At 38.0% G+C, this 24,085-nt stretch overlaps 1 protein-coding gene and 1 non-coding gene across 4 annotated transcripts in view; both read right to left on the bottom strand.

Annotated features, from left to right (window-relative positions):
- Positions 1–11,398: 11,398 nt before the first annotated feature.
- HBS1L (HBS1 like translational GTPase) overlaps positions 11,399–24,085 on the bottom strand; it is a 91,251-nt gene continuing 78,564 nt past the window's right edge. For all 3 annotated transcript variants that reach the window (XM_076002932.1, XM_076002935.1, XM_076002934.1), the window contains 5 exons: positions 22,385–22,475; positions 21,877–21,985; positions 16,237–16,337; positions 13,570–13,714; positions 11,399–12,061 (listed from right to left, as the gene is read on the bottom strand). In XM_076002932.1, coding sequence (XP_075859047.1) covers positions 12,050–12,061; positions 13,570–13,714; positions 16,237–16,337; positions 21,877–21,985; positions 22,385–22,475 — 458 coding nt within the window. In that variant the 3' untranslated portion in view covers positions 11,399–12,049. The remainder of the gene's footprint in view (positions 12,062–13,569; positions 13,715–16,236; positions 16,338–21,876; positions 21,986–22,384; positions 22,476–24,085) is intronic.
- LOC142871298 (small nucleolar RNA SNORA61) lies at positions 23,371–23,502 on the bottom strand. Its single transcript, XR_012919548.1, has one exon. It is a non-coding gene; the product is annotated as a small nucleolar RNA SNORA61 (small nucleolar RNA).

Here is a 24,085-nt window from a genome sequence, read left to right as displayed (position 1 = left end):
GTTTCTAAAGTCTGCAGTAGGGCACGGTAATGTCCTCGTGCTTCACGTGCACTCACCGCTCACTCACTGACTCACCCAGAGCAACTTCCAGTCCTGCAAGCTCCATTCGTGGTAAGTGTCCTCTACAGGTGCACTATTTTTTATCTCTTATACTGCATTTTTACTGTGCCTTTTCTCCGTTTGGACATATTTAGACACACAAATACTTGCTGCTACGTCAGAAGTGCCTACAGTATTTAGCGTCACAGCATGCTATACATGTTTGCAGCCTCGGAGCAGCAGGCTCTACCAGGTAGCCTAGGTGTGTCGTAGGCTGCACCATCTAAGTCTGTGTGAGTACACTCTGTGATGTTCACGTGACGACAAAATCAGGTGATGACGAATTCAAGTGTAAGCGACGCATTCCCAGAATGCATCCCCATCGGTAAGCGAGGCATGACTGTACACACATACATGGATAAATAAATACAATAATGTACACAGTCAGGGGCCATTTAGAAAAAAAAAACCACAGTAGATTTTTCAATGTTTAATAGCAGGAAATGTTTACAGAGATGCTGGAAGCTGAAAAAGCGTGCGAGGGCTGCCGAGATAACCCAGAGATTAGCAAGTGCAAGTTCTATTCTTTAGCCTGAGGGGCAGAAAGGAAGAGGTGAGCTGCCAGAACCCAGAAGCTGGCAGGGCAGCCTCTCACCTGCCAGCCCAGCTGGCGCTGACGCTGGCACTTCTGCAGTGCGTGTGTGTGGTGTGGCTGACGTGGGGAGGCCAAGAGCAGCTGGAGGCTGGAACAGGAGCCGCCACCTGTTGCTGGAGAGGAAGGCAGTCTCTTCTCCCTCCCCTCCTCCCAGGCTCTCTCCAGTGCCTTCCACTGGCAATGGCCAGCTGGCAGCCGAAGGTGAGGACTATGGGTTGCAGATCCCAGCGCTGACACCACGTAGCAAAGTACCAAGGAGTGAGCTTGAAGCCAAGAAACGGTGGGTGGACACCCAGCCTGAGCATATGGCTTTTGCAGCCCGGCTCCTGGGCCTCCAGCTCCCGGCTCCCAAGGGAGGGCTTTGCCCCTGTAGAGCCTCTTAGAAGCCCGCCCTTCTCCAGGTTCTTCATGCTCCAAAGTACCACATCCCCCTCCCTTTCCCCAGCCACTGCACTGAGATTTAGCTCACCCAAGCTATTGAGAAAAAGAAATCTGATTATATACCCCAAGCAACTTAGACTAATGTTGCTTTTTTCCACTATGTGTCTTTTGTATATTTCTTAGCAATCCAAAAGGTTCTAATGAGAGGACTATGGGAGGCAGGTCTTTCTGAAGAAAAGATCTTCCCAAGGGCACGGGGGAGGAGTTTTCTGCCACACAACAGCAGCAGGTCTGGACGGGGCATGGTACTTCTAGGAGTGCCTGGCGCTCATCCAACTCCCCACCTGGAAGCAGGCCCAGGCTGAGGCACGGGTACTCACAGCAGCGATGTCCTTGTGCCATTTACCACTCGACCTTCGCTCTTTTCCCATGATGTACTGGCCATTCCCTCCCTTCCCCTGCCCTGTCAGCCCTTTTCTGTCCACAGTGCATCCACCTGATCCTCACTTGCAGATCAGCCACAGAATCGACTCTGGAACGGAAGCTCGGCTGAGGCAGGAGACTCCAACCCCAGAGGACACAGCCTCGGGCCTGCAGAGTCTGGCCGTGTCCTGTGACTACAGTCCTTGTGCCTGAGCTCTGACATGCCCTGAACGCCTTCTCTCTACACTCGGTACTAACCTTTCTCTTGTCTGTCTCCCTGGAAGAGACATAAAATCCTGTATCTGGGCCTAGGGGTTGAGACTTTCTTGTAACTCCACCACTTCGCTGTACGTCTGGGTATCACCTGCCCCTGAATTCTCCCACTGGCTCCATCTGCTGTCCAGCGCACCCTGCTGCTCGCTGATCTGTTCTTGCCATGCCCTGGCATGTCATCTTCACACATTAGCAGTGACCTGTCTGCCCCCAACCACATCCAGTGCTGGGTTGACTGCCAGGTCCTGCACAGCGAGGGTAGGGAACTCAGGACCTTGAGCTCAACTGAGAAAAAACTGTAAGTGTGAGGGATTAAGTATACTAGTATTCTAAGAGAACACGTATTGCTAGACTATTCCAGAAGAGTAGATAAGGTGCTTTTACTTCATAGACACAAGTTATTCTCTTTGAAATGGGAGAAGCAATCCTGAGTGAGGGAGCTCCAAGTGTTCTGGAGCTCTGAACTGCCCAGGTAGGCTGCGGTCCAGGGAGGGCAGCGAATTTAACTGAGCACCTCCTGTCTGCCAGGATCCATGGGGAAAGATATGGGCAATAGATGCTGGAAGAACTCGCCTTCTGCTAGAGGAGATGGAGTGGCAAACCAGCATCACAGTATGGTGGCATGAGGCACCCCTGGAAGGACATGCTGCACTCGGGAGAAACACCGGGCAGGGAACGGAGAGCTCCATGGGAGTGCAATGAAGCGATCAGAGGATGAGGCTGGCGGTGGACAGGGGAGGATGGATAAAGAAGCGAGCAGAGGAAGTTAAAAGGTAGACAGAAAGAAGATGGTACTTCCAGGCCAAGAAAATTCCTGTTCTGTGATGCCATCTTCTTTCTGTCTCCACAAGAACCTTGACCACTGAATTATCTTCTGACTCTTCCTCCTCCTCCTCCTCTCCTGGCTCTTTCAGCCTTTAAATGAGCTTCTCCTATATAATACCATTTAAGCAATATAATTTAACAAATGGCCTTCTGTCCTGTCTTTAATGTTTCTTTCTTCTTTTTTTTTTTATTTCGGCATATTATGGGGGTACAGATTTTAAGGTTTCAATAAATGCCCATTTCCCCCCCTCCCCCCGAAAGTCTGAGTCTCCATCATGACCATCCCCCAGATGGTGCACATCTCACTCATTATGTATGTATATACCCGCCCCCCTCCCCCCTCCCACCTGCCCAATACCCTATTACTGTAGTACCTATGTGTCCACTTAGGTGCTACTCAGTTAATACCAGTTTGCTGGAGAATATATCTGGTGCTTGTTTTTCCATTCTTGGGATACTTCACTTAGTAGTATGGGTTCCAGCTCTAACCAGGAAAATATAAGATGTGCTATATCACCATTGTTTCTTAGAGCTGAATAGTACTCCATGGTATACATATACCACATTTTATTAATCCATTCTTGGATTGATGGGCACTTGGGTTGTTTCCACAGCCTTGCAATTATGAATTGTGCTGCTATAAACATTCGAGTGCAGGTGTCTTTTTTGTAGAGTGTCATTGGATCATTTGGGTAGATGCCCAGCAATGGGATTGCTGGATCAAATGGTAGATTCACTTGTATCGCTTTAAGGTATCTCCATATTGCTTTCCACAGAGGTTGAACTAGTTTGCAGTCCCACCAGCAGTGTAGGAGTGTTCCTCTCTCTCTGCAACCACACCAGCATTTATTGTTTGGAGATTTTTTGATAAAGGTCATTCTCACTGGGGTTAAGTGATATCTCATTGTGGTTTTGATTTGCATTTCCCTGATGATTAGAGATGTTGAGCATTTTTTCATATGTTTGCTGGCCATTCTTCTGTCTTCTTTAGAAAAGTTTCTGTTCAAGTCCTTTGCCCATTTTTTAATGGGGTTATTTGATTTTTTCTTCCTGATTTTCGTGAGTTCTAAGTATATTCTAGTTATCAGTCCCTTATCGGATGCATAGGATGCAAAAATTTTCTCCCATTCTGTAGGTTGTCTATTTACTTTCATGACTATTTCTTTGGCTGTACAGAAGCTTTGTAGTTTGATCATGTCCCATTTATTTATTTTTGTTGCTGCCGTGATTGCCTTTGGGGACTTCTTCATAAACTCTTTGCCCAGGCCGATGTCTAGGAGAGTGTTTCCAACTTTTTCCTCTAGAGCTCTAATAGTTTCATACCTTAGGTTTAAGTCTGTTATCCAGCGTGAGTTGGTTTTTGTGAGAGGTGAAAGGTGTGGGTCCTGTTTTAGCCTTCTACAGGTGGCTATCCAGTTTTCCCAGCACCATTTATTGAAAAGGGATTCTTTTCCCCAGCGTATGTTTTTGTCTGCTTTGTCAAAGATTAGATGGCTATATGAGGATGGTTTTATATCAGGATTCTCACATCTGTTCCACTGGTCAATATTCCTATTTTTGTGCCAATACCATATTGATTTAATTACTACAGCTTTGTAGTATAGTTTGATATCTGGCATATTAATGCCTCCCATTTTGTTTTTGTTGCCTAGAATTGCTCTTGATATTCGGGGTCTTCTTTGGTTCCATACGAAGTGTAAAATTATTTTTTCTATATCTGTGAAGAATGCTGATGGGATTTTAATAGGTATTGCATTGAATCTGTAGATAAGTTTGGGTAGTATAGACATTTTGATGATATTGAGTCTGCCGATCCACGAGCATGGTATGGATTTCCATCTGTTTACATCCTCTGCTATTTCCTTCCTCAGTGTTTCATAGTTCTTCCTGTAGAGGTCTTTTACATCCTTGGTTAAGTATATTCCTAGGTACTTTAATTTCTTTGTTGCTATTGTGAAGGGAATTGAGTCTTTGATTTGGTTCTCAATTAGATTGTTGTTGGCGTATATGAATGCCTCTGATTTCTGTGTATTGATTTTGTATCCTGAGACTTTACTAAATTCATTGATCAGTTCCAGGAGTTTCTTGGTTGAATCCTTGGGGTTTTCTAGATACAATAACATATCATCAGCAAACAGTGAAAGTTTGATCTCTTCTGCCCCTATTTGGATACCTTTGATTCCATTTTCCTGTCTGATTGCTGTAGCCAAGACTTCCAGCACTATGTTGAACAGAAGTGGAGATAGTGGGCAGCCTTGTCTGGTTCCAGTTCTAAGTGAGAATGATTTCAATCTTTCCCCATTCAGTATGATGTTGGCTATGGGTCTGTCATATATGGCTTGTATCATTTTTAGGTATGTCCCTTCTATGCCTATTTTCTTAAGTGTTCGTATCATGAAAGGGTGTTGAATTTTGTCAAAAGCTTTTTCTGCATCTATTGAAAGAATCATGTGGTCTTTGTTTTTGCTTCTGTTTATGTGGTGAATTGCATTTATAGATTTACGTATGTTGAACCATCGCTGCATCCCTGGGATGAAGCCCACTGGGGTGGTGGATTATTTTTTTGATAAGTGTCTGGATTCGGTTAGCTAAGATTTTGTTGAAAATTTTTGCATCTATATTCATTAGGGATATTCTTTAATGTTTCTTTCCCACTGAATGAATGAGCATGCAAGTGCTGTCATGATAGGAATAACTACCCTAACTTATATGTGGCAAGATGTTGTAACATGCCACTCACAAACCACTGTCTTTTTAGCCTCACTCCTAGGAGGAAGAAGTCCTAGGACAACCACATATCAAATCTGTATTATGGAAGATGATCAGTACAAAACACCAGTTGTTTCTTTGGTTGCAAGTGCTCCACTCTGGGGAATTTGGGGATATGCACTTGCCTTCCCAATTTGGAGCTCAGAATGGGACCATTGGGCCGGGCGCTGTGGCTCACGCCTGTAATCCTAGCTCTTGGGAGGCCGAGGCGGGCGGATTGCTCAAGGTCAGGAGTTCAAAACCAACCTGAGCAAGAGCGAGACCCCGTCTCTACTATAAATAGAAAGAAATTAATTGGCCAACTGATATATGTATAAAAAATAGCCGGGCATGGTGGCGCATGCCTGTAGTCCCAGCTACTCGGGAGGCTGAGGCAGAAGGATCACTCAAGCCCAGGAGTTTGAGGTTGCTGTGAGCTAGGCTGACGCCACGGCACTCACTCTAGCCTGGGCAACAAAGTGAGACTCTGTCTCAAAAAAAAAAAAAAAAAAAAGAATGGGACCATTGGCCTTGGTCTTGGGATGGGGCCAGCTGGCCTCTACCATAAGGAATAGCGACGTAATAGTTGCAGGACCCCCAAGAGATAGAGCTGAAGGCTAGAAAAACTAGGAGAGGAGAGAAACAAGGTAGAAGAAAAAAGTTCAAGCAGTATGTATATGGGATTCAAGTGTAAACAGGTAACACCCTAACACACATGCTTATATTAAGCTCAGCCATTTGGGGGAAATGCTAGGTGCCCCCCGTGGCAGACACCACTAATGTTCTCTATTATCCAGTTCTCCTTCCAAGCACTCATCAGCCCCCTTGCAATTAGCTGGGGCCATGTGGATAGTTCCAGCCAGGGGCTACGAGTAAAAGCAAAGCCTGCTGGGGATTGTCCACTGTCTCTCCTACTTTCACATAGACGAGGAGGCAGTGTGTTCCAGGTGGCAGGGACAGGATGAGGAACCTGTGTCAGCCTGGACTGCTGAGTCACTGTATGGAGTACAGTTGTACTATATGGTGATGCTTAGCATGAAATAAGCATGTTTTGCTATGCCACTGTATTTGGAGGCCAATTTCTAACCCATCACAGCATAAACTAGCCTAGTGTGGTTAGCAAACATAAAACTTTAGCCAACCAAACTTTCTCATTGATGCTCTGACCTGCAGGCCTCAGTCCCTGGACACAAGCCCCACATCTAGAGATGAGCAGAGCCCTCTGTGAAGGGTAGAGCCTCCTTTACTTAAAGGGCATGGTCGAATACCTGAGGCCTTGCAGGTGCTACACACCGTGTTGATGATGCAAGCCTAGCCTTGTACCATAACCGAGGAGGAGGAAGCCCAGTGCCGCACTTAGAGGGAAGATTTAAAGCTATGGCTGGTGGAGGAAGATAGGAGTTTTATAGGGCAAAGGTGTGTGCCTCATCCAGCATGGGAACACTGCCCTGAGATTACAAAAATTAGACCCAGTTAACAGGGTATCAGGCTCACATTACAAAGGTCAAGGCTGTGGAAGCAGCTTTTAGCATTTCATTCCACAGTCCTTTGATGATATTTGTGACTGGATGCTTGGGGGGATCAGACATTAGAATCAACCAAGGTGCAGTTGCTCTGGGTGGCCAAGGATAATCAGAGAAACTGATACTGTATATATTAAGTGGAAAGAATTGCTCAGCAAAGTAGACTAAATTTTCTGCTCTACCTTCTAAACCACTATGTATCTAATCTGTTTAATCTAAATTCTAGTTTTTAGTTTTAATTACTGTATTTTTCACTTCTAAAAGTGAAAAGTACTTAGTTGATTTGAAAACATGTCTGGTCATTTTTATAGTCTCTTCTTCCTTACTCACATTTTAAGTAAATATTTACCTCTTAAGTAAATATTAAAGATTCAAATATTTCACCCAGCTATTTAATACATTCTATAACCAATAATTCCAACATTTGTAGTCCAAGGTGGGGAGTTTAAACTGTTTAAGGCATTCTAAAGCTGAAAGATAATTCTTATATCTATGGCCTGATCCACTGAATTGATTTTACAACATAACTCCTCCAAAATAGTGTCATTTACCTTATTAAATTCTTTAAGAAAACCTGACTTCTAACAGTGCATTCTTTGTATATATGTTCATTCTTTTCTGCTTTAAGTCTTCTCTGATCTTTGATTACATGATCTATAAGGCAGTACTGTAAGAATTCATTAATAATTATACTTATATCCTTTAATTTTTAATTTCTAATAAAATTTCACCATGCATTTTTATGCTATTTGGTATAGTTTCATTTCATACACATTGTGCATTATACCCTTATCACTATGACATTTTCTTTAAGTTTTCTGTTTGCTGCTTTAAATTCTTAGTCCCTTTGTGACTGACATAAAATATGGTGCATAAAGTATCTCTTTATAAGAGATAAAATATCTCTTCTCTCTCATATATCTCTCTCTCTTCACGTGCAATCTTGGAGTCTTCTTGTTAATTTTCATCTTTCTACAACCGAGGAGTTGTTCCCACGGTCCTATATCATTAATTCCACTTTCTGCAATTATAATCTATTCTTTACAGCCTTTAATGAGTATTTAGGTTCCCATGTAGTCTCTTCCAACGTATCCCAATTCTTTTCTCAACACAGCAACATTATCTTAGGCACCCTGCAGCAGTTAAAGAAAACTTGCTTCCTGCAGTAAGCCTGAAAGAAAAGTTTTGCCTACAAGTACTCAGAATATAGTACTTTTCACGTATTGCAAATTTTCCACAGTTGTTACTATATTTATTTGCATCTTAATAAACAAAAGTATATCCGAGCCAAGTATTGGAAATCAAGATGTATCAATTACCCTCAACCAGCTCACAGTGCACTTGAGTGCTGGTAGGATCCCTGGCAGCCAGTTCATTGCTGGTTCGCTCACTGGAATGCAAGTGCATTTGAATCTTCCAGGCTCAAGAGGGTCACTCCTGTTCAGAAGACTCCAGATTGGGGCTACAGTTCACCAGACCACAGGATAAACAAAAGCAGTTCTAAAGTTCTTGTCAGGCTCCTCGTCTTGCCTCTCAGACAGTCCTCCCACATCAGTGTGTCTCTGACAGCTTGTGCCAGCTTTGGTCCCACTGCTAGATTCTCATTGGTGTGTGGCTCTTCTTATTGGAGGTGGATCTGTTCTAATGTTTTTACTATTGGTGGGATTTTAAACGGTGGCAGTTTGAAGGCCAAAATCTACCCTGTTGGATGATTTTGTAAATGTAAACCTGCCTCCAGCTCTCACTCCCCTGTATTTCTGAAAAGGCAGAGAAGGGATTTTGTTATTTACAAGTGTAATTACTTTGACTGGGGCGGGGGATCTTTTATAGAAATAAAATTTTACATCAGCACTTAATGGCACTTCATCCTCACCTAGCCCTTCTGCATTGCCTTTAGGGTATGTTCCTCCTGGATGCTTTCGCCCTGTCGATTCTCCTTTGTGGTTCAAGGTTCTGTGAACTGAGAACCCCCTGGCTGGTCCTCTGAAGACCTGGGCCCTGGAGCCTTCTCTCCCATGCCTGGAATACAGCTGATTCATAGGTAGGGGAGGGAGGAAGGAATGAATGTTTTTCTACTCATATATCTTCTATAGATATTTTAGAGGAAAATTGGAAGATGATCCAGTATTTTGTGCTGGGCCCACAATATTTTATCTTGATTTTTTAAAAACTGTACAACCTTGACTAATTTATAGACATCAATAATTTTGTTATTTATATCAATAAAAAACAGTTCTAATATCTCTATTTAAAAATCTTGATTGCATTATGAAATGAAAATATCTTGGCAACTATGTAAAAAGATAAATATGCACTGGAGGGACAAGAAAATAAATATATCAAAACATTGGCAGCAGTTATCTTCGGGTGACAGATCTATGGGTGAATTTCATTCTTCTTTATATTTTCTGTATTGTCCACATTTTCTAAAGTGAATATGACTACATTTAAATGATGGTTAAAATTATTTATTTGCATATTCATAGGAAAAAAAGAGAATGTCTAAAACATTTCTCATGATACAGAGAGGCTCAAATATTGTCATAAATGAATGTATTAAATAACACTAACAAGTCAAAACATGGTCCTGTAATGTTTTTAAGCCAAATTACCCTAGAGGTAATTAATCAGGAGAACCTCCCAAAGAGTCAAGGTCAGAGGACAAAGCCACTGGTGTGAAGAAACAGTGAAACCATAATAAGGAAGAAGTCAAGACAAGACGTACCAGAAGCAAAATGACACAAAATGGATGTACTGGTAAGTATACAAGGAAGTATCAGAGTGAGGAAAAGAGACCATAATCAAGGGCAGCCTGCTCTACCTCTTTTCACTTACTTAACCCCAACCTTCCACTGCCAACACTCTTCTCCCACAGTTGTCCTCTTACTAATATCACCACTCCCTTTGGCAATAGTCAATTGTACGCAGATAAAAAGACTGCACTGTATCACTTCCTCTAAGAAGGAAGAAATTCATTTCTACCACTACTATTTGTTTATGCTAAATTCTTGACTGAAATTCTTAATTCTATCATGTCTATATATATGTGTGTGTGTGTATATACACATACACATACACACACACACACACACACACACACACACAGCAGATGGTTTCTTGGTTTTGCTCCTCCACTCCAATCTATTTCCCCTCCCTAATAACACTCTGAATTTCCAACCCTCCCACAACTGTCAGCTGGGTGCTTTGGGTCATATTAATTTGTACCCAACCAGAGGCCATCCTAGGGAAAAAAGGAAAACTCAGTCATAGTCAATGATGAGATGTTTCTAGGATTTCTGGAAAAGACATACTCTTTTAGCCTATCCTTGACCTGTTTGGAGGGTCTGAGGATATAAGTGTAGAATCATCATATCCTGCCAAGAACCTGTACAGGCTCTGAGGGTAAAACCAACACTGAAGAGGGCAAAGTGGAGATAAGTACTTGCTGACAATGTGTGAATTGTAGGATCTAGATTGATTCAAAGCTAGAGCAACCTCTAATTTTTCAGTTACCTCAGTCAAAAAATTTTCTTTGCTGCCTAAGTCATTTGAAGTTAGGCTTCTGTCCCATGTATCTATTCAATTCCTGATTAATATAAATAAAACACTCTTACCTCAGCAAGTTTACTCTGAAGTGACAATTACACAAATACATTTTAGTGAAGAAACGTACAGGCGTGTTCACCAAGCAGCACATTTATGATCTGTGCACTTTTACCATATGGATGTTATTCTTCAAATAAGAAGAAATGCTGTTGTATGCGGTAAGCCATCCACATACAAATCACATTGTTTTGTTTCGTTTTTGAGACAGAGTCTCACTTTGTTGCCCAGGCTAGAGTGAGTGCCGTGGCGTCAGCCTAGCTCACAGCAACCTCAAACTCCTGGGCTCAAGCAATCCTGTTGCCTCAGCCTCCCGAGTAGCTGGGACTACAGGCATGCGCCACTATGCCTGGCTAATTTTTTCTATATATATGTTAGTTGGCCAATTAATTTCTTCCTATTTATAGCAGAGATGGGGTCTCACTCTTGCTCAGGCTGGTTTCGAACTCCTGACCTTGAGCAATCCACCCGCCTCAGCCTCCCAGAGTGCTAGGATTATAGGCGTGAGCCATCGCACCTAGCCCACATTGTTTTCTAATAAAAAAAGTTTGTCAAATAGTCCATCAGATCAGAGTTCCAGGGTCAGCTGAAGACAAAATCTACTCTTAAGCTTCTTGTACCTAGGTGGCAGCGCTACAAATATTTATTAAACAAGTAAACCTTGAAGTTTGAAACTATCAAGAAAAACAACTCTGACTTGTAGAGGACTTAGTCTGTAAGGTATGGAAGACAAAGATATAGTAAAAAAGTGAGAATAGGAAAACCAAGTTATAGTTAGAAATGGATAAGACTAAATTTGATCTGCTGTTAGGATAAAAAGCAAGAATTTATGTGAAAGAATCAGAAAACCCAGAGGTGAAAAAGACTCCCAAATCATATTTAGTGGTAGTGGTAGAGAATCTCATAAATGTCTCAGGAACAAAACACATTTTGCGTTATGCTCAAACTAAGGCATTTTATTAGCTGGCTTTACAACTTAAATAACACCTTCGTTACCAAAGTAACAGCTTCCACTAATTCCATACTAAGCTTTCAAAAGTTTACTTGTTGGAGACATTCTTATGCTCAACACAAAATATCTTTATTATAACCTTCAGCAAATCTTTTCTTAGCATTAACTAAAAATGTGCTCAAGTCAAATATCAACTACCTTAAAAACCCAGTTTGGATACTTTTCCTTAAAACATGTGCACTATAGTTGAATCAAAAGAGAAAACTGCAAATATTTTGTGGTTTGATTGGAAGCAGAGTTCATTTCATGATGATTCAATATCTTCTAATACTATTCCTGATACTCTCCATAAATCCCAGGAAAGTAAATCCATTTACTAACATTTCAAAGGGAATGCCGGTTTTTAAATGAAAGGACAATATTAGCCTTTCTTTACCAGTTGGCAACTTGAAACTTTCGCAGGAGTGATTATTAACACTTTTTTTGCAGCTAATTATAGCTTTAATTTTCTCTCTCATCTAAAAAAATATCAATTTCACATTGTTCTTTTGACTGAGTAACTGGATTCTTTAAAACTGAGGTTAGCTATTTCATTGAATTTGGACACGTCGTAGAAATTCTGACCCATCATTCTTTTATCTGTAAAGAAAAACAAAGATATTTGCTATAATTTAATCACATTATAAGAACAACAAAAAATGACAGTAAAATAATTATATCGAGAGGAAATGTCTTTTTCCTACAATTTTTTCCTTCTCTAGTCATGCTATTTCTAAGATTTATTATAATCTCTCCATTATTTTCCATAAGAAACTCGATATTATTTTTATAATGCTCCTTTATTAAGAATGCCTTGACAGTTAAATGTGCTATTGATGACAATGATATGAGTTAACATTTACTGAATGCTTTATAAGTACCAACTATTATGCTAAGTGCTTCATATGGATCATTTCATTTCATAACTCTAGAAGGTAGATTCTATTATCCCGTTTTTATAGGTTAACTGAAGGAGAAATTTATTTGTGCTGCTGTAAGTTGATGGAGCAAGAACACAAAGAGGCAGAACACAATGCATTCTGAGACTGTTCTCTTCACCTCCATCCTACAAAGCCTTCTGCATACATTTTACACAAATGATGTGCATAAAATTTCTTGGTGCTATAGAAACTCAAAATAAGGCTGGGCATGGTGGCTCATGCCTATAATCCCAGCTCTTTGGGAGGCCAAGAGACAAAGATTGCCAGAGACCAGGAGGTCAAAACCAGTCTGGGCAACATAGCGAGACCTCATTTCTACAGAAAATTTAAAAAAATTAGCCAGGTGTGGTGTTGCACACCTGCAGTCCCAGCTACTCAGGAGACTGATGCAGGAGGATCATTTGAGCCTAGGAGTTTGAGGTTGCAGTGAGCTATGATCACACTACTGTTCTTTAGCCCAGGTGACACAGCAAGACTCTTCCTCCAAAAAAAAAGTTTTTATACATGTAACTAAATTTTGATGTAACCTAAAGCTCCATGTTCAAAGTATATATCCAATTAAATGAACTAGTTTTACAAAGAAAAGAATAAAGTAATGAAGTGTCCTTTAAAATATAGTATCACAAGATTCGTATCAATTATGATAATGTGGAAGAAAACTTAAATTACTGAAATTTTTTGATTCACTTCTGGCTATTTTCTCCAAAATTCAATTGCACCTTACATTATATAATAGACATTCACAAACATTATTGTGTTAATGGAACTTTTAGAATAAATCATTTCAAATGTACTCAGAGCCAGTTATTTAAAGAAAAAATTAATGAAGTCTCTTGTGTTAAACAAAATCACTACTTTCAATTCATTTGACTCCTAAAGTCTATACCCTCATAATTTGTATTGCATAATTACAGACCTATTTCTCAACAGATTTTCTTTAATTTTGAGCAATATCACTATTAGAGAATATAGTTTAGATGTCTCACTATGAGAAGGTCTAAGAACAAAAATTTTCTTCCCATCATTCTTTTAATTTTTTAATATAAATTTTAATTTCTTACTCTAATTCCCTGTGTTTCCCTTAAGTCATAAAATCTCAATACTCAAACTTAGAAGGTAAAAAAGAAAAGACATCATAATCATGGATAATCGGTCACTTTACAATACCTCAGTGACAACACCAGCAGCTATTGTGGAACCACTGTAACGCAGCATAAACCTCCCCAGCTCTTTAAAGTCTTTGTATAGCTCAAGAGCAATTGGTCGCTGTGTCTGTAACTCTACCAATGCATTCTGGCCTTTAGTCAACAACCTATTAAGAAAAAAAAGGGAACAATCGGGTGTATAAATGTAATAACAACAATAGAAAAAATAAGCATTTCACATTCAATTGACAAATCAACCTAGTCTTTCAAAAACCAAAAAGAAAAAGATTTTTTTAAAATGAAAACATATGTCTTTGAATTTTCTGGGTTCGTTGAAAGAAATGAGAGGAGGAATCCTAGATTTAAGAAACATTAGGTAGTTTACATCCACATTCTTATTGATCTTCCAAATACAATTCTATCCCTTGGAGTATCACTGTAGCCTAAAACACTCAGAGCCCCTCCTGATCACACTTTCCCTTTCATACCCTCAAGAAATTGAGAAGTTCAACTACCTAATAAAGAAAGTGGTACTAATGCTTAATCCTATATAGAGATATTTGCATTTTAAAAGTGGAATAAAATTATCCTATGTCTTTCCTAGTAAAATTCTAATTTGTGGCATATATGTTAGGAAATTATCTTTAAAGAGGACAATCTCCTAATGTCATGACTACTCTAAATCAATCTCAATCAACCCTCCCTGCCTCCCTTCCTTTCTCCCTCCCCAACTCCCCTCAGGAATAATGTCTCTTTAGCAGGTGTTCAGGACAACAATCAAGTAAGAAGCTTTTCCACAATATGATACTTGTGAGATATAAAGGGGAGTAGGGCATAGGCCAGACTGTATATGGTTTCATACAAATAATGAGCAAAACTCCCCGTGTATGAGTCCCACCCAGACTTACGGAAAGAGGGAGAACCCAAAAGGGGACATTTTGGAAATGTTCTCTAATTTAATTTTGATATACTCTCAAAGGATAGAGCATAGAAATCATAAACTGTCTCCCTGAAAGATTAGTTCAGGGACAAAGTCAAACAAGTTTCTAAAAAAAATATACCAAAATTTCCAAATATTGGCGTTGGATGATTTGAGCCCAAAGTTCAATGCCTTAGAAAAGAGAGCATCTGATATATTCATGACTTATGCTTTATTTAGTTTCTAGAAAGCTCAATTCCAATCTGATAAAGCAATCAAGAGTCTACGATGTACCTGAAATGGACTGAAGGAGAAAGGACAAATGGTGTGCAAAATAAGAGGCAAGGACAAAGCTACACATGAGGCGACAGGGAAAACTAATGTGAGAACATAAACCCTAGCATCGTTGAGCAAGGGTTTTGTGGCAGGAGCAGAGAGGGGAAAACTCAGGATTAGATATGATGAGCCAATTTCAGACTGAAAAGTCTCCAAATCAATTGTCTGGGTCAAATCACCTGCCCTCTGCACCAAAAAATAGACTTTATGCAAACCAACTAACTGGGTTAGAATCCTGCCTCTGCCACCTGTGAGCTAGCTCTGTGTCGCTTTGCTAGCTGCTTCACACAACTGCTGAGAATATCAATCATGTGAAAGCATCCACAAGAGATGCTCTCAAGAAATGTTAGTCATATAGTTACATCATGTTTCTCAGCACATTATGGCAAACACTCATGATGGAACCTAAAGACTCAGGTTAAAATAAGGAGCCACCTGTAAGAGAGGTTAAGTAGCCCTCGCCGCCTAACTAACAGAGAAGCAGCTTGGGTTTAGAGCAGTGTGAGATTCTCTCTTCCGCCTGCAGCCAACCTATTAACCCACTAACCAACCACCTTTGGCCTTGTCTGCAGGTGCAGAAGATAAGGAACACCCAAGGACTGAAAAGGGGGGATTTTGGGTGGGATTCCCCATAAGGTTGAAGTTGAGGAAAACCCCAAAGCCGAAGCAGTCAAGCCAAACTCTGATTAGCCTTAAGCTGAATTAGGGTAAGAAATTAGTGTTTTATAATATTCATCTCTAATCTTTTGTGTTTTGTCTTTATTTACAGTACTTAGTATCTTAGGAAGTACTTCCTTTGAAAAATACCAACCTTATCTCAGCCAAAGGGGAGTTGTCCACACCTAGGATCTGGATATTAATGGTGCCCAGAGGGGACCAATATGGTGGTAATCACCTCAGCATAAGGCTCCAGGTGAACTTCAAGCAGAAAGGAAAATACTTTCCAGACGGGAAAAAACCAGGCACTACAGAGGGTGGTGTAGATCACTTTCTTTTTAGCATAGGGAATGATCTCATTAAGGAGGTGACAAGAAAGTTAAGAAAAAGCATGCAGCTGAAACTTGCAACCAGTGGCTACACATAATCTAAATTCACCTTTAAAAATGTAGGACTAGTTTTTGAAACGCCCTTACTTTTACATCACTTTAGGTATCTAGGGCTTGATATCAACATACATATATATATAAATTTTTATTTACAATTCACATCCCTCACCAGCATACATAACAGAAATTACATCTAGTATTCATACTTACACAGGAACTTAAATATTTGTTTTTGTGTTTTTTAAAATCTAATCCTTAAAAAAATAACTTCTGGAACAAGTAAAAATGGGTTTCACTTACCACAACAGAAATACTAGACAAATGAGTTAATCTGTAAGGAATTTGCTTAAATTGTTTGTGTTTATGATTTCTGCATTAGAACACTCACTTGGGCTTTTTCTTTGTGACTTCACCCGTGCTTTTGTTTAAGACGCTAATCAATCGTTTAATAACGGCAGGTTCACTGACAGTTTGGTAGTGTAACAGCACCTAAAACAAAAAATTGTTAACACTAAAAAACTGCTCACCATGGCATCTCCAGCCTTTCCTGTTGGCATTTACATTGAATTATCTCCAATTCAGCATTACTGCTTGGAGTCTTTCACGATCTCCAGTTGCTTCTTCTAGCACCCAGCACTCTAATCAGGTGGTTACTTAGCTTACTAAGGGTTAAAGGTCATGAGAGGCAGTTCTAATGTCTCCCCTACCATTTGCTGTGTAAACTTAACTATATAACATTCCCGTCAGCTTTTTCCTCTGTAAAGATGAAGGATAAGAATATCTTAGGTTGTTGTAAAGATTAAGTAAGAGAATTTATCATTTAGAACAATTATTACTATTGTTATTATTACATTCTTTTTATTGTTATACCGAGTAACAGGGAAAGAACCTGGGATTGAATCCCAATTTTTTCACTTTAATCTGTCTGTACCTCAGTTTCCTCAGGTGTAAAATAGGTAGGCTTTTACAGGGTTGTGATGAGAACTCAATAGGATCAGACACAGTGCCTGGCATAGCAGATGTTCAACAAATATGAAATGAATTCTTTCATTATAAAAATGAGGGAAGGGGGATATTGTAACATTCAGCAGTAATTAATGTATTCATTGTTAGATAATGAGACTAAAATATTATAAATATAGAGGTGAAGAGAAAAGGAAAATAACATTGTTAAGCTCCACTGGGCGCCAAGCATTGTGCGATGTGATTTACATGTACTGTTTAATCTAATTTATATAGGAGTTTAGATAGGCTTTGAAGTCACACAGACCTGGGTTCAAATCACTTTCTAGCTATGTGAACTTTGAGCAAGTTCTTTAATTATCCTCTACCCACAAAATCTCCAACCTCAGGTTCCTTATCACTGAAATGAAGAAAATCAGATAATATTATTTTAAAGTGGTGCCTGGCAGATGCTAAACATTCAGTTAGCTGATGATCTTATATTTTAGCTTGTATATTAGCTATTATTGACCATGTTTTATATGTAAGGAAAATTAATATCAAAAGGCTTAAGTAATTTAATGTGGCCATGGTGTTGTGTGTCAGAACTGAATTTTAGGCTAGAAATCCCAAGCTCTTCCCACTTCAGCTTACTAAGAGGCCTACAGAAATCACATAAATGGAACCTTTCATTTTATAAAACCAGCAGCTAAGGCTTCAATAGATCCTAATCCAAACCAGAATATAGTTAGACTGACTATTCTCATTCAAATAATAAGCATTAAGTGTGATATAAGCCTATAGGTTGGGTACAATGGATGGAAATACCAAATTCCCAGGAAGTGGTATAGCTATCAAAGTTTAATTGGTTTGTAAGTAGCATATTACGCTGTTTCATTGTAGACACTGGCACTTCTAGTCTGGAATTTCCCAGCCAAAACAGTCTGCACATTCAGAAAACAGAAATGCAAGGGAGATTTGGAGGCACAATCCTAGACTTTGGGAACTTTCTAAACTGAGTCATTCAATTAAAAAAAAAAAAAAAAGACATAATTGAACCTCCATTAATTCGAAAAGGCAAAGTGGTTTTCTCTTTCAATGGCACTTGATAATTGTGAAGTGGAAAGATTCCAAAACCTACCACAATGCATGGTAAAGTGGTGAGAAACTCTTTTGTGTATTCAGTGGACTCAGGTCTTAAATAGTACCCATGTAATATAAATGTAAGTCCAAATATCTAAAAAATATCTCTTTTATAACAAACAAGTAGTACTTGCTTCACTCAACTTGGATGTGACTAAAGAACTGAACTGGTCTCCATGGCTTGCCAAATTTGAAAGAACAGAGGCACACAAACCCCCACTTTGTGAGCTACATGTGGATTCCAGGGTAAAATCAGAGTGGATGAAGGATGAGTTGTGGTAGTATGGGGTTAGGTTTTATTTGTTTTTTTATCTTCCCATCATCTTAGGAATAGTAGCTCAAACAAAATACTTGTTGAACACATGAGTGAAAAATATCTGTATGCAAATAAAAGGGAAGTGATTGAATACAAGCATAACATTTTAATTCATATATTGAAAGCAATCTAGCATTGCTCCATATGTAACAGGGGGGAAAAAAGTACTGGATTTCAGGGTAAAAATAATGAATCAATGAGTCTAGGCTTAACTACTTATTACTTATATAGTCATAACCTCTGAGTCTTCAAATCCTCATCTGTAAATGTGAACAATACTAATACAGGTCTGCAATCTCTCATCTGCAATTCCAAAATCCCAGAAGACTAAAAACCTTAAAGTTTTTCCCTAAGTCTGTTATAAAACCATTTATATAGCAAAACCGGACTTGAAGTCAGGCAATTTACAGTCCTTACTTATCTCACTTAGTATTAATAAGTTTTGGTACAGAGTCATTAATTAAAAACAGGGCGTTTTCCCCTTCTCTGTTAGGGGTTTTACAAAATCTATATGCGTCATTTACCTTTCTAAAATTCTAACATTTCTGCATTCTGAAACACACTAGCCTAAAGGATTTCAGGTAAAGACTGGGATTCTGTATTTCATGTAGGGTTATGAGAATCAAATTATCTAGTGTTTTATAAACTATAATGGGCTACATGATCTGTTACGCAGCAGAATAAGTTATTTTCCTTAAACCTCTAGGCAACCTATATTTTTAAAATACCAACAAATATAGGGTCTACTGATTTTCAACAAGGGTACCAAGACCATTCAATAGAGAAAAGATAGTACTTTCAAAAAATGGTGCTGGGAAAACTAAATATCCACATGCAAAAGAATGAAGGTAAAGCTTGACCTTATAGCATGTATAAAAATTAACTGAAAGACCTAAATATAAAAACTAAAACTGTAAAGCTCTTAGGAGAAAACATAGAGCAAAAGCTTCATGACATTGGCTTTGGCAATGATTTTGCCTATCCAAAAGGATAGGCAACAAAGGAAAAAATAAACTGGACTTCATCAAAATTAAAAACTTTTGACAGCAAAGGACAGTATAAAGAGAGTAAAAAGGCAATCCAGAGAATAGGAGAAAGCATTTACAGATCGTATATCTGATAAGGGGTTAATACTAAGAATATGTTATATAAAGAGCTCCTATTACTCAACAACCAAAAAACCAACCTAATTTAAAAATGGGCAAAGGACTTAAAAGACATACAAATGGCCAATAAGCACATGAAAAGATGTTCAACATCAATAATCATTAGAGACATGCAAATCAAAACCACGAATACCACTTTGCACCTACTAGTTTGTCTATTATTTAAAAAAAACAAAACCTCTTCCCCACCCCAACCCCCACCAAACTTGTTATTTAACAAGTGTTGATGAGGAAGTAGAGAAAATACAACCCTTGCACAGTGCTGGTGGGAATGAAAAATGGTACAGCCCTTGTAAAAAATGGTTTAGTAGTTCTTCAAAAAAGTTAAACAGAGAATTACCATATGATCCAACAATTCCATTCTTAGGTATATGCCCAAAAGAACTGAAAGCAGAAATCCAAATAAATACTTGTACACCCATGTTCATAGCAACATTATTCATAATAGCCAAAATATAGAAACAACCCAAATGTCTATCAACGGATGGATGAACAAAAGGTGTACATGCACATATAATGGAATGTTAATTTGGCCTTAAAAAGGGATGAAATTCTGATACATGCTACAACATAGATGAACCATGAAAACATTCTGCTAAGTTAAATATGCCAGACACAAAAGGGCAAATATTTTATAGTTCCACTTATACAACAGACCTAAAATAGGCAACTTCACAGAGAAGGTAAGTAGAATAATGGTTCCCAGATGATAGGAAGAGGGAATAAGGGGAAGTTATTATTTGATGAGTACAGATTCTCAGTTTGGGATGATGAAAAGTTCTGAAGATGGATAGTGGTGATAGTTGCCTAACATGGTAGATGTACTTAACACCACTAACTTGTGCGTTTTAAAATGGTTAAAACGGTAAGTTTTATGTTATGTATCTCATCACAATAAACAAACATCAAACATGAATTCAGTCAAAGTCTAATCCATTTTTCTATTATTTCCTCTTAAAAAAGGACAAAGTATGACCATTTTTTCTGAAATAAGTTTCATCCTGGTATTTGTGAATCAATACACACAGGTAGAATCTCATAAAGCAACACTGAAAAACTCTTAATTCATTCTTATTTTAAGAAACTAGAGTAGACAGGAAGACAGTATTGCTATTCAAAGTAACTACTGACCTCTTGACCTCTCTACCTCTCCATTGGCAAAGATTATTACTGTATGAGTAAAAACATGCAGTAACCAACCTCTCCACCTTCTCCACCTCAGACATACTGCTTTCTACGAATCAGTTCCATTCACTCATGAACAATTAATTTGTAGTTACTTTCCAAATTATAAATTCTGAATATTTAAATATTTCAACTATCACAATTTTTTGAAAGACGTTTTTACTGCTTTTTTTAGTGTAAGAAATGGAATAGAAGTATAAAAGTAAGTTACCTAAATAGTATCTTACAAATATAATTTTTATATGATCAAATTTACATAGAAATAATTTAAAGAATTATAAGCAAAGTACATGGTTATCTCAAATATAAGGGTATAATTATAAAATGAATTTAAATGAGCTAAATAAATTTATTCCTAACCTCTAAAGCACTATCACTAACATTAAAAAGTTTAGAGGTCTATTACTGTCTTACTTTTATGGTCCCAAATATACATAAAAAAAAATTACACATAAAACAAGGAATCCAGACTATTCACAAGTAATATCTTTCCTGGATAAATAACACCACAGTATAAAATGCCCCTGTCCACATAAAACGTGTATGTTCAATATGATGCTGGTTCAATATGATGCTGGTCAATGACAACCTGAAAACCAACCTAACAGCATGCAGGGTCTCAATGTTTTGCTTCAGCACAACTGAAGTTTATCATATATCAAGGATACCCAAAATACACCTAATAGGTATCAATATGTCTACATACTGAGTGGATAATATGTGCACATAAAAATATACTGAAAAGTAAAGAGTAGATATCTATGTATTATACAAATATAGGGAATTTTTTATTTTCTGTATTTTTTTTTGTTTTCCAAAATTTTCTAAAGTAATCGATTACTTTTATAATCAGAAAAACTGCAAATAAGCATCTCAAACAAAACAAAACAAAAAACCAGAAAGATACAATCTAAAAAGATTAGCCAGATAAACTTCAGAACACAGTGAAAACATATCTATCATTTTCCCTGGATGAGTTTTATTACTTGTTTTAATACCCTGCCCCTGAGTTTTAATACTATCATTAGTTTTTGTATCCTATTGATTATGAAATATCTTCTCAATGCCACTTTGAAAAAGTTCTCAAGCTCAAGGATCAAAATAAAAAACAAAAATAATTTTTAAATTCTAATTTTATGTTTTTCTGGATTAGAGTAGTAGGATGTTAATTAAAAAGAAATATAGCATCACCACTTATAAACAAAGTTATTACTTTTTAGGAAAAAGTCAGTTCAAATTTATAAAAACAAGAACAATAAAACATTTTGAAACTTACAGGAAATCCTTTAGTGATAGGAATTTCAATATTAAAGATGAGGATTCGGGCTCTGAAACGAGTACAAGCTTTAATGGGTTCTTTGGGGCCACAAAATACGCAGCCAACGCTGTAACAAAGAAAAAAAAACAAGAGGAAGGTAGCTGGGGAACAAATATATTTACATCAAATAGGAATACCCCTCTAAAACCATTTACAAAGAAAGTAAAACAATTAAGTAAATTAGGGACTTTTTAAAAATATTCCCTTCTGACTTAAGGCATGGCTTCAACCCATTATTAATCTTACATCATTTTCATACACACTACAGCTTTCACTCAAAGAACATGCCAAGTTCATGTGCTGACATGTATTAATTCTACTTTTAAGTAGGTTTTGCTTAACTCTTCACAATTATCTACTTTTGGTCAAATGAAATTCAAAATTGAACTAGTAGATTGCAAAATGTATGCGTTTTTGAGGTCTTATATCCAAAACAACGGTTACTTAAACTCATTTTCTCACTCACTTGATTTTGATGATATCCATCCCAACCAAAGTAAGACTAACATGATCACCCGCCGCCGCCCAATCGACAGGTTCATCATGCAGAGTAATTCCTGGAAATGAGTAAGAACCAAAGAATACAGTGAAACACCTCGATATCAAACCATAACAACCAAGAGAGTATGGCTAATTTGTGCTTCATCAGTCACTACTCATCATTTTCAATATGAATGGATTGAGAGTGAGAAATTTAACTGTGAGTATTGAGGAAAACACACTTCCTCTATACTTGACTCTTTTAGAACAGCACCCTAAACATAAAGTGACTTGTATTTGCCCATAAACGGCCAGTTTCTGCTTATTTAATCAAGATTTCTAAACTCATTTATACAACTGTTATATTCATTAAACATTCCCCAAATATTTGTTATTTTAATGGATACAGGCATAATAAAACAGTTCAAATATTTATAATGACACAAAAGATGAGACTGGGGAAAATGCCTAGTACTATTTTGTTTTCTTGAGCTCTGCTTTTAATCAGACCACTGCTTAAACAAGTAATCCTTGTTCTCCAAGTAATCCATGAAACAACTGTGCTCAGAACTTCAAATGGTCCTTTCAGCAGGCCCCTTAACTATTTCTGGCTCAAAAAGAACTTCTTCCCAGAGAGAGATAAGCATAATGATGACTGGCTATATGAAAAGAAAAATATTAAGGAAATACTGATAAGAAAATTTAATATAAAATTGACCCCAGGTATTGCTATATAGCTGGAAATATACATCTATTTACCTAGACAGTCCTAAAGGCAGTCCGTAAGAGCAGCTCCCACGGGCAATACTCAACTACTATATTCAAAGGCTTTTAAAAGAGATCCCATATTTTCTGATTTTATGAGATAAATTTATGGATTAAGATCCTTTCCATAGGAACTTGGGCCTTTTGAGGAAGAGTATGTAGGTCAACCACTATAGCATAGTTCTTTTTTTTTTTTTTTCTTTTGCACCTTGTTTGAAACTAGCCCACATGCTATATACCAAACTACAAGACTGCGAGGCCAGCTTCAGTATTACTTTTCCTCCTTTTACGACCACCAAGACCAGTGTTCAGATCTGATGGGAAAGGGAACTGGAGGGTTGTGGCATAGTTCTTGATGGATATGTTGACATGTTTGTAAAAATGTATAATTCACCCACATCTTTCTGAAAATATTCATTTCCCATGCACCAGGGACAGTTTCTGACTTTCAGGGAGTTCAAGGAGAGCTTCAAGGGTTCTGAGACAACCTACAGTTTTATGCAAAATTTCATACATGCACATATTTGCATTAAGCTTAAGAAAAGAGAGCATAACTTTCAAGTATCAAAGAGTTTCTTGACTCCAAAAATGTTAACAATTATGGTATTAAGGAGTGTTTGTTAAATATCAACTAATTAATTTTAAAATACAAATTTAAAAACAATCATATCTGATTTTTGCTATGAAATATGAAATTGAAAACAGGAGGTAGATACTTAATGAAATAGAGATTGCCTTTGGATTAAGAATTTGAAGAGCTTTCATACTACAAGTTCAGTTAACAATATAAAATTTTCCAAAGGTAATTATATTATCTGGTTCTTCTTCTACCCAATCATGTTACACTGTCCCATGTATGATATTTATCTTCCTAAGAACTTTTCTCATTGGATAAACATTACAAAAGGAGACTCTTTTTAAA

This window comes from Microcebus murinus, chromosome 5, assembly GCF_040939455.1.
Source record: "Microcebus murinus isolate Inina chromosome 5, M.murinus_Inina_mat1.0, whole genome shotgun sequence".
NCBI lineage: Eukaryota > Metazoa > Chordata > Mammalia > Primates > Cheirogaleidae > Microcebus > Microcebus murinus.
The sequence above is the reverse complement of the archived record's forward strand: the minus strand, read 5'-3'. Positions and strand labels throughout refer to the sequence as shown.